Here is a 10,357-nt window from a genome sequence, read left to right as displayed (position 1 = left end):
ATTAGTAATGAATATGATGATCTATTTTGGGGGAGTGAGATGCACTGTCCAGGGCAATGACATTTCTTAAAGCATGCATGATTTTGTTAACTCCAAGAACAAACATAATCTGCCAACTTTAATAGTGAGATAAGTCTTAATTATATATCTTTATTTGATTTCTAAGATAAGCTATACAAAACAAATGGACAAATTTACAAATAGGTTTTGACCAACACAAGCAGATGAAGTATAACATAGATATACATTTACAGAATCATTATAGAAGAAGATCAGGAGGAAGACAGATCACATAATATTCTGTACATGAACTACGATATATTTACATTAGGTATACTTGTAAGCAAACACTGTCACAAAACACTTGAATGGGCAAAGGGGATTGTAAGCAGCATATAGTTTATGTCTGTCAAGCCTAATTCAATGAGAAGGTAAAACTTATACTGTACACAGAACACAGCCAGATATTCATGCTTTATGCAAAAATATTCAACAGCTGATGTAAATTGAAGTTTACTTTGGTACTTTATAACACTGCTACACGCATGCACTATGTTTAAATGTAGTGTCTATTAGAAATGTATCTACTATTCAAATGCTCCATTATCTTTTTGGGTTCTATATATATATATATATATTATTTTATTTATTTTATTTCACCTTTATTTAACTAGGTAGGCCAGGTGAGAACAAGTTCTCATTTACAACTGCAACCTGGCCAAGATAAAGCAAAGCAGTGCGACACAAACAACAACACAGAGTTACACATGGATTAAACAAACGTACAGTCAATAACACAATAGAAAAGTCTATATACAGTGTGTGCAAATGAAGTAAGATTAGGGAGGTAAGGCAATAAATAGGCCATAGTGGCGAAATAAATTACAATTTAGCAATTAAACACTGGAGTGATAGATGTGCAGAAGATGAATGTGCAAGTAGAGATACTGGGGTGCAAAGGAGCAAAAAAACAAAACAATATGGGGATGAGGTAGTTGGGTGGGCTATTTACAGATGGGCTATGTACAGGTGCAATGATCTGTAAGCTGCTCTGACAGCTGATACTTAAAGTTAGTGAGGGAGATATGAGTCTCCAGCTTCAGTGATTTTGCAGTTCATTCCAGTCATTGGCAGCAGAGAACTGGAAGGAAAGGAGGCCAAAGTAGGAATTGGCTTTGGGGGTGACCAGTGAAATATACCTGCTGGAGCGCGTGCTACGGGGGGGTGCTGGTATGGTGACCAGTGAGCTGAGATAAGGTGGGGCTTTACCTAGCAGAGACTTATAGATGAATTGGAGCCAATGGGATTGGTGACGAATATGAAGCAAGGGCCAGCCAATGAGAGCATACAGGTCGCAGTGGTGGGTAGTATATGGGGCTTTGGTGACAAAACGAATGGCACTGTGATAGGCTGCATCCAATTTGGTGAGTAGAGTGTTGGAGGCTATTTTGTAAATGACATCGCCGAAGTCAAGGATTGGTAGGATAGTCAGTTTTACGAGGGAATGTTTGGCAGAATGAGTGAAGGATGCTTTGTTGCGAAATAGGAAGCCGATTCTAGATTTAATTTTGGATTGGAGATGCTTAATGTGAGTCTGGAAGGAGAGTTTACAGTCTAACCAGACACCTAGGTATTTGTAGTTGTCCACATATTCTAAGTCAGAACCGTCCAGAGTAGTGATGCTAGACGGGCGGGCAGGTGCGGGCAGCGATCGGATGAAGAACATGCATTTAGTTTTACTTGCATTTAAGAGCAGTTGGAAGCCATGGAAGGAGTATTGTATGGCATTGAAGCTCGTCTGGAGGGTAGTTAACACAGTGTCCAAAGAAGGGCCAGAAGTATACAAAATGGTGTCGTCTGCATAGAGGTGGATCAGAGAATCACCAGCGGCAAGAGCGACATCATTGATGTATACAGAGAAAAGAGTCGGCCAGAGAATTTAACCCTGTGGCACCCCCATAGAGACTGCCAGAGGTCCGGACAACAGGCCCTCTGATTTGACACACTGAACTCTGTCTGAGAAGTATTTGGTGAACCAGGCGAGGCAATCATTTGAGAAACCAAGGCTGTTGAGGCTGCCGATAACAATGCTGTGATTGACAGAGTCAAAAGCCTTGGCCAGGTCGATGAATACGGCTGCACAGTATTGTCTTTTATCGATGGCAGTTATGATATCGTTTAGGACCTTGAGCGTGGCTGAGGTGCACCCATGACCAGCTCAGAAACCAGATTGCATAGCGGAGAAGGAATGGTGGGATTCGAAATGGTCGGTGATCTGTTTGTTAACTTGGCTTTCGAAGACCTTAGAAAGGCAGGGTAGGATAGATATGGGTCTGTAACAGTTTGGGTCTAGGGTGTCTCCCCCTTTGAAGAGGGGGATGACCGCGGCAGCTTTCCAATCTGTGGGGATCTCAGATGATACGAAAGAGAGGTTGAACAGGCTAGTAATAGGGGTTGCAACAATTGCGGCGGATAATTTTAGAAAGAGAGTGTCCAGCTTGTCTATCCCAGCTGATTTGTAGGGGTCCAGATTTTGCAGCTCTTTCAGAACATCAGCTATCTGGATTTGGGTGAAGGAGAAATGGGGGAGGCTTGGGCAAGTTGCTGTGGGGGGTGCAGAGCTGTTGACCAGGGTAGGGTAGCCAGGTGGAAAGCATGGCCAGCCATAGAAAAATGCTTATTGAAATTCTCAATTATCGTGGATTTATCGGTGGTGACAGTATTTGCTAGCCTCAGTGCAGTGGGCAGCTGGGAGGAGGTGCTCTTATTCTCCATGGACTTTACAGTGTCCCAGAACTTTTTGGAGTTTGTGCTACAGGATGCAAATTTATGTTAGAAAAATCTAGCCTTTGCTTTCCTAACTGCCTGTTTATATTGGTTCCTAACTTCCCTGAAAAGTTGCATATCGCGGGGGCTATACGATGCTAATACAGAACGCCACAGGATGTTTTTGTGCTGGTCAAGGGCAGTCAGGTCTTGAGTGAACAAAGGGCTATATCTGTTCCTGGTTAAAAAAAAAATTGAATGGGGCATGCTTATTTAAGATGGCGAGGAAAGCACTTTTAAAGAATAACCAGGCATCCTCTACTGACGGAATGAGGTTAATATCCTTCCAGGATACCCGGGCCAGGTCAATTAGAAAGGCCTGCTCGCTGAAGTGTTTTAGGGAGCGTTTGACAGTGATGAGGGGTGGTCGTTTGACCGCGGACACATTACGGACGCAGGCAATGAGGCAGTGATCGCTGAGAACCTGGTTGAAGACAGCAGAGGTGTATTTAGAGGGCAGGTTGGTCAGGATGATATCCATGAGGGTTCCTGTGTTTATGGATTTGGGGTTGTACCTGGTAGGTTCCATGATAATTTGGGAGAGATTGAGGGCATCTATCTTAGATTGTAGGACGGCCGGGGTGTTAAGCATGTCCCAGTTTAGGTAACCTAACAGTACAAACTCTGAAGATAAATATGTGGCAATGAATTCACATATGGTGTCCAGGGCACAGCAGGGGGTCTGTAACAAGCGGCAACAGTGAGAGACTTATTTCTGGAAAGGTGGATTTTTAAAAGTAGAAGCTCGAACTGTTTGGGCACAGACCTGGATAGCATGACAGAACTCTGCAGGCTGTCTCTGCAGTAGATTGCAACTCCACCTCCTTTGGCAGTTCTATCTTGGCGGAGAATGTTGTAGTTGGGGATGGACATTTCTGAATTTTTGGTGGCCTTCCTAAGCCATATTGGCAGTTCTTGTATACTATACAGTGTACAACAAAGAATATTGACAGAATTCAATACACAATCCGATCTCATACAAAACCAACCCAGCATAGAACACTCATCAAATATTTAGGAATGTTTTAGTCAATTTAAAATGTGAATAACGGTTATTATCGATGACCCCAACCATCAGAAATGTGTTGACTAATCAGGTTAGCGTTCAAAATAATGGAATTATGACTCGCATTGAATCAAATAAAAATAGAATTCTGCCTAACTCACACTTGTGGGATTACGACAGAATTAAGGCCACGTATCCATATCCTTATGCCATAAATCATAAGACAACCCTTCATACTATTGTCCATCTTATTCTATAGCTCTTGTTGACCTACTGTTAAAATGACCCAAATGCTTGATCATTCCCCAAAAGTTTGGTGACAAATGTTTCCCTAATGGTTTATCTCTTCCCAAGGTATCTAAGGGCCACCTCCCAATACGGTTTAAGTCCAAGCATTTTCCTTAAGTGCTGTAGGAAAAAGGAACGACGGCATTTGGCACGACATCGACTAACTGTTGTTGTGCAATTTACTTACAGAGAAATCAAATTTGTGCAAGAGAAGCCATGTCCGTTTTTGGCACATCCCCAGAAAGCTGTCAGAAGGTTAATGGCAGTCTTTTTAGTAGTAGTAACTATCACTATGGTGGAGTGAGTGAGTGAGTGAGTGAGTGAGTGAGTGAGTGAGTGAGTGAGTGAGTGAGTGAGTGAGTGAGTGAGTGAGTGAGTGAGTGAGTGAGTGAGTGAGTGAGTGAGTGAGTGAGTGAGTGAGTGAGTGAGTGAGTGAAAGAAAGAAAGAAAGAAAGAAAGAAAGAAAGATAGAAAGAAAGAAAGAAAGAAAGAAAGAAAGAAAGAAAAGAGAAAAGAAAGTGTGTATGCAGTAAAAGAGAGAGAGAGAAATCAAACAAGTCAGAATAGAGACTTGGCTGTGAACAAAATCTCTGCGTTTGAATGATCCGTTATAGTCAGGAATTTCTCAAAGAAAAAATATATAACAAGACAAGTAGGCCTACAAAAAATGACATGCATTGTAAATAAACTTGTGTAGATCCTATGAGCCCAGCCAAAACAATTAAAAAAAATATAGACCCATATCTTGGAAACCAGAGCTGTGGCGGAAAGAAACCATGCATAAATATGCAAAGTAAATCAGCCCATTGCAACTCCTTCGAAACAGGCTTAGTGGCGAGGGACCACACTTTTGAGAAGAACTTATGCTGAGGCACAATCTCTTTCTCTACTCTCCTCTCCTCTTTCTAGCAAAAATGGAGTGACAAAGTTGACCCTGATGCTTTGACATGTTCTTTGCTATATCTAAGCACTTAAGTGTTTGAAAGACGGAGCAGGTTTTGCCACCATTGACCAAAAGCTTGGAAAAGTTTACATTTGGAAGGAGGAAATCAAGAAGAAGTAAAAAATAGTGACTAGGTACTGTGGTATATTCAGACCAGTGTTTGGGTCAGAATGAACCTGTTCAGTGACGTCAGTTGGACGTCAGACGACCAGTTGTACGGTGGTAGAAAAATAAATGGGGGCGCTAAAGCTATTTCCATTTCAAGACTATTTTAATTTCCGACCCGTCATTTGAAAGATCAAGACGTCGATCTCAACAGGAGTACGCATTGCCAGCCAACAGGCCCTTAAGTTATTTCAATATTCACACATCCTGTCTCTGAATTTATTATCTGATCTGAAATACAGAGCTTTCACAGGCCATCATATGAAACATATATACATTTCAACACGTGGAATATATCAGTAATATAGAGAATATATTTATCATGAGGTAACGTGGCTAAGATATCCAACTACATACATACATACATATAGTGAGGACCGGCATAAAACAATATATTCACTTTTCAATCGCCCCCTGGGCAAGAGGAACCAGTCCTTAAACAAGGACATGATGTACAGATATATGAACACAATGGGCGTTTCTCAATATGCATACTACCGTGCTGCACACTCTCATGCTCCGAGCACATTCGCCGACCATGTTCTCTTGAGTACATTCTTGTGAGGATGAGGGTGTGGAGAATGCATAAAACAATACATTTGAGAAGCACTCGCTTCTACTGTATTACCTCACAATTCACCTCCCCATTCACTGAACCTTCTTCCAGCCAGGACAATGGCAACAATAGACTAAACAAGATATACACAAAGCAAACGTTTTACTTTATAATTATCAGCTAGATCTGTGAATCGTAATAATCTAGCTAGCCAGCTAGTTAAACAGGCGAAAATTACTTAAAACTAATGTTATGCAAGGTAGATGTACAGTTGAAATTGGAAGTTTACATACACTCGTTTTTCAACCACTCCACAAATTTCTTGTTAACAAACTATAGTTTTGGCAAGTCGGTTAGGACATCTACTTTGTGCATGACACAAGTCATTTTTCAAACAATTGTTTACAGACAGATTATTTCACTTATAATTCACTGTATCACAATTCCAGTGGGTCAGAAGTTTACATACACTAAGTTGACTGTGCCTTTAAACAGTTTGGAAAATTCCAGAAAATGATGTCCTGGCTTAGAAGCTTCTGATAGGCTAATTGACATAATTTGAGTCAATTGGAGTTGTATCTGTGGATGTATTTCAAGGCCTACCTTCAAACTCAGTGCCTCTTTGCTTGACATCATGGGAAAATCAAAAGAAATCAGCCAAGACCTCAGAATTGTTTTTGTAAACCACAACAAGTCTGGTTCATCCTTGGGAGCAATTTCCAAATGCCTGAAGGTACCACGTTCATCTGTGCAAACAATAGTACGCAAGTATAAACACCATGGGAGCACGCAGCCATCATACTGCTCAGGAAGGAGACGTGTTCTGTCTCTTAGAAATGAATGTACTGTGGTGCGAAAAGCGCAAATCAATCCCAGAACAACAGCAAAGGACCTTGTGAAGATGCTGGAGGAAACAGGTACAAAAGTATCTATACCCACAGTGAAACAAGTCCTATATTGACATAACCTGAAAGGCCGCTCAGCAAGGAAGAAGCCACTGCTCCAAAACCGCCATAAAAAAAAGCCAGACTACAGTTTGCAACTGCACAGAGGTCTGGTCTGATGAAACAAAAATAGAACTGTATAAATATATAAATATGTAAAATAAATAAATATATAGAAATAGAAACTTAAGGACAACGAAGTCAAGGTATTGGAGTGGCCATCACAAAGCACTGACCTCAATCCTATAGAAAATGTGTGGGCAGAACTGAAAAAGCGTGTGCGAGCAAGGAGGTCTGCAAACCTGACTCAGTTATACCAGCTCTGTCAGGAGGAATGGGACAAAATTCACCCAACGTATTTTGGGAAGCTTGTGGAAGGCTACCCGAAACGTTTGACCCAGGTTAAACAATTTAAAGGCAATGCTACCAAATACTAATTGAGTGTATGTAAACTTCTGACCCACTGGGAATGTGATGAAAGAAATAAAAGCTGAAATAAATCATTCTCTCTACTATAATTCTGACATTTCACATTCTTAAAATAAAGTAGTGATGCTAACTGACCTAAGACAGGGCATTTTTACTAGGATTAAATGTCAGGAATTGTGAAAAACTGAGTTTAAATGTATTTGGCTAAGGTGTATGTAAGCTTCCGACTTCAACTGTACATATTTCTTTGGTAGCTACCAATTCTTCATGGCTTGCTAGCTAGCCAGTTAGCCCTATTGACTTACTATGTACTTACCCATTCACTGAACCGTCTTCCAGTCAGGTCAACAATGGCAATAGCAACGAAACAAGATATACACAAAGCAACCGTTTTACTTCATAACTATCAGCTAGCATAATAATGTAGCTAACCAGATATTTTAACATGCAAAATTACCTAAAACTAATACTATGTGAGAGATTCTTTGTGGGTTGCTAGCTAACAATTCTTTGTGGCTATCTGGCAAGCTAACAGTACTAGTTGCTAGCCAGTTAGCCCTAGTGTCCTATTATGGGCTTGTGATATACGGTATGTAGGCAGATAAACATGTCAAAATGAACACCGCGTGTATTTATTAATGTATCAAAATAAAATATTATAGTCAGGCAACATATGAGATGTGAATAAGCAACATTTCATTCTGAATAGGTGTGTATTTTCTCTCGCTTCAGCTCAAATAATGGCCGCCATTGATTTCAATACATTTTGTGTAATTTTTTACGTGGTTGCATCATATTTCTTTGCATACTTTCCGTTGAAGCTTGCATTGATGCATGCTTCAAAATAAGTACAAATGGAGTACACATTCCAGAAGTGCCCTCTGTGCTCCGTTTCGCATACTTTGATTTGAAGTCATACTCTGACCCTCCCGTGCTCCAATTTGCGTGCTCGGAGCACGGTAGTATGCATTTTAAGAAACACCCAATGACTCCAGATGCCGAGGCTGAGACCTCAACTGTCCAGAGAAGCCATCTTGTTACCGTCTCCCTTGTTTTGCGAAACTCATCCAAAAGCTTTCAGAAATGCCCTGAGAAGAAACCAAACATGAATAGACTTCCTGTGCCTTTCACTTGTTTTGGATATTAACCGGCTGTCCCACTTTCTTCAATGTTTGTACAGTGTCATTATACACATGGAAAATATACATTGGCCAGAGAGTGGACAAAGTAAAGTACAGCCATTGCAACCCAAGTGGCCAATTTGTTTCCGTTTCGGACCACAAAAGATGTGAGAATGAAACACTCATTGCATGCGGGGCTAGTGAGGCATAGGAAAAAAGGTGAACATCGATCGCTCTTTCTGTCTGTTGAAAAGCCCACAAACTCTTGCTTTTTCCAATGTTTAACCGTGACCGTTCCTTGACCCCTGCATAAAAAAAGAAGCTAAGGGGTCAGTGAGGGGTTGGCAACCATGGAAGCAGTTCCAACAGTGCTCGCTCCAAAGGTCATGCTCCATTTGACCCTTGTTAAGCTGTACAGTTGTTACATCACAGCATGGCGGTGTTCACCAGGCAGGAAATCGCTACTGCAATGTGTGGGTGTGTGTGTGTGTGTGTGTGTGTGTGTGTGTGTGTGTGTGTGTGCATGCGCATGTGCACCCCAACGGCTTCAGTGAGTGTCTCTTCAGGTATTTGCTGCAACTGAAAATGGTCCAAACAATGTCTCTAAACACAAGAACCCCAGACCCCCACCCCCACCCAAACCCCTCTCTCAGATGCGCAGCTTGTGGAGTCCTGGCGGGGTGGTAGTGGTGGTGGAGGAGGTGGGCAGGGCGGGCCGGGGCTCGATGTCCCTCGTCTTCATGAAACCCAGCAGCTGCTCAGGAATTTCTGCCAACACGTCCTTGGCCAGCCGTGCCATGCTCAGCACCTGGTTGCCCTGGCGGTCTATGTAGTCTCGGAAAGGCACAAACTGGACTATGTCTCGCTCGGCAACGCGCCCCTTAGAGGACACTCTGACCTCGTCACCGTCCAGTTCCTCCATCGCTACGGAGCAGAAACAGACAGAGGCAGAGGTAGAGAAATGGGGTAGAGGCAGGGAAAGAGAGGGAGTTAGAGACAGAGTTAGAGTCATAGACAGAGACAGAGAGAGTCAGACAGAGAGTCAGAGACAGGGACAGAGACATAGATGACGTCACGTAAATCCATTGTTAGACAGAATGTTGTTTGTTATTCATGTGTGTTGGATTTGTGATAAATATGGCACCCTACCATTGGAGGCTGCTGAGGGGAGAATGGCTCATAATAATGGCCGGAATGGATCAAATGGAATGGCATCAAACAGCTGGAAACCATATGTTTGATGTTTTTGAAATCATTCCGCTGATTCCGCTCCAGTCATTACCATGAGCCCATTCTCCCCAATTAAGGTGCCACCAGCCTCCTGTGTCACTTTGTTTGCCAAAAGTGCAACTAATAATATAATAGTAGGTCAAAGACATAATTCTGTACATAAAAGCCCCAGAGCAAACATATTTTAAAAACATCTTCCTGAAACTTCATTCTTACATTATAAGGAGTGATTTTAATATAACCAACAGCATCCATATTAGGAACTATTTTCTGAGAACCGACAACATCCTAATATGGATGCCGTAACTTTCTAATAGACTACATCATGAATACTAATATATATTTTGGTGGCGAGGAGTTGTGGGTCCATCTTATCTGGTGTACTGGGGTAGAGAGGGGCTGGGAGGCAGATGCCTGGCCATGCCTGTGGGACTATACAGTTGGGTTCACACTGATGTCTTTGAGAGAGCATGCCTCAGCCATGGGCAGCAACCCAAAACTCCTCAATACCCACCCACCCTTCCTCATCTCCTCTCCTCCAGGACCAGTGATCTGAAAAGCACTGGATAAATGAAGGCAATGGGCTGGAGACCTATCCAGTGCTTTCACCTATGGCTGTAGGATATAGCAGTGCAGAGAGGCAGAGAGAGGGGGTGAAGGGACAGCACGATGGCAGGAAAGTGGGGCAGGTGTCTTGGGTAAACCCAGACATGTGGGGGGCATCCCTTGAGTCACTTTGACTTATACAAAGCCTTCTGCTCCCTTGAATGTCACACACATGCACGCATATGCGCACACACACACACACACACACACACACACACACACACACCGCCTTCTGTTTGCCAT

General features: G+C 42.3%; 1 protein-coding gene across 1 annotated transcript in view; it reads right to left on the bottom strand.

The window, feature by feature from the left end:
• Positions 1-187: 187 nt before the first annotated feature.
• LOC106565248 (copine-9) overlaps positions 188-10,357 on the bottom strand; it is a 242,628-nt gene continuing 232,458 nt past the window's right edge. The window contains 2 exon segments of the mRNA XM_082959020.1: positions 188-8,958; positions 8,961-9,202. Of these exon segments, the coding sequence (XP_082815146.1) occupies positions 8,740-8,958; positions 8,961-9,202 (461 nt within the window). The 3' untranslated portion in view covers positions 188-8,739.

This window comes from Salmo salar, chromosome 12 (assembly GCF_965601325.2).
Source record: "Salmo salar chromosome 12, fSalSal1, whole genome shotgun sequence".
Classification (NCBI taxonomy): Eukaryota; Metazoa; Chordata; class Actinopteri; order Salmoniformes; family Salmonidae; genus Salmo; species Salmo salar.
Note: the sequence above shows the minus strand (reverse complement) of the source record. Positions and strands in the feature narration are given on the sequence as shown.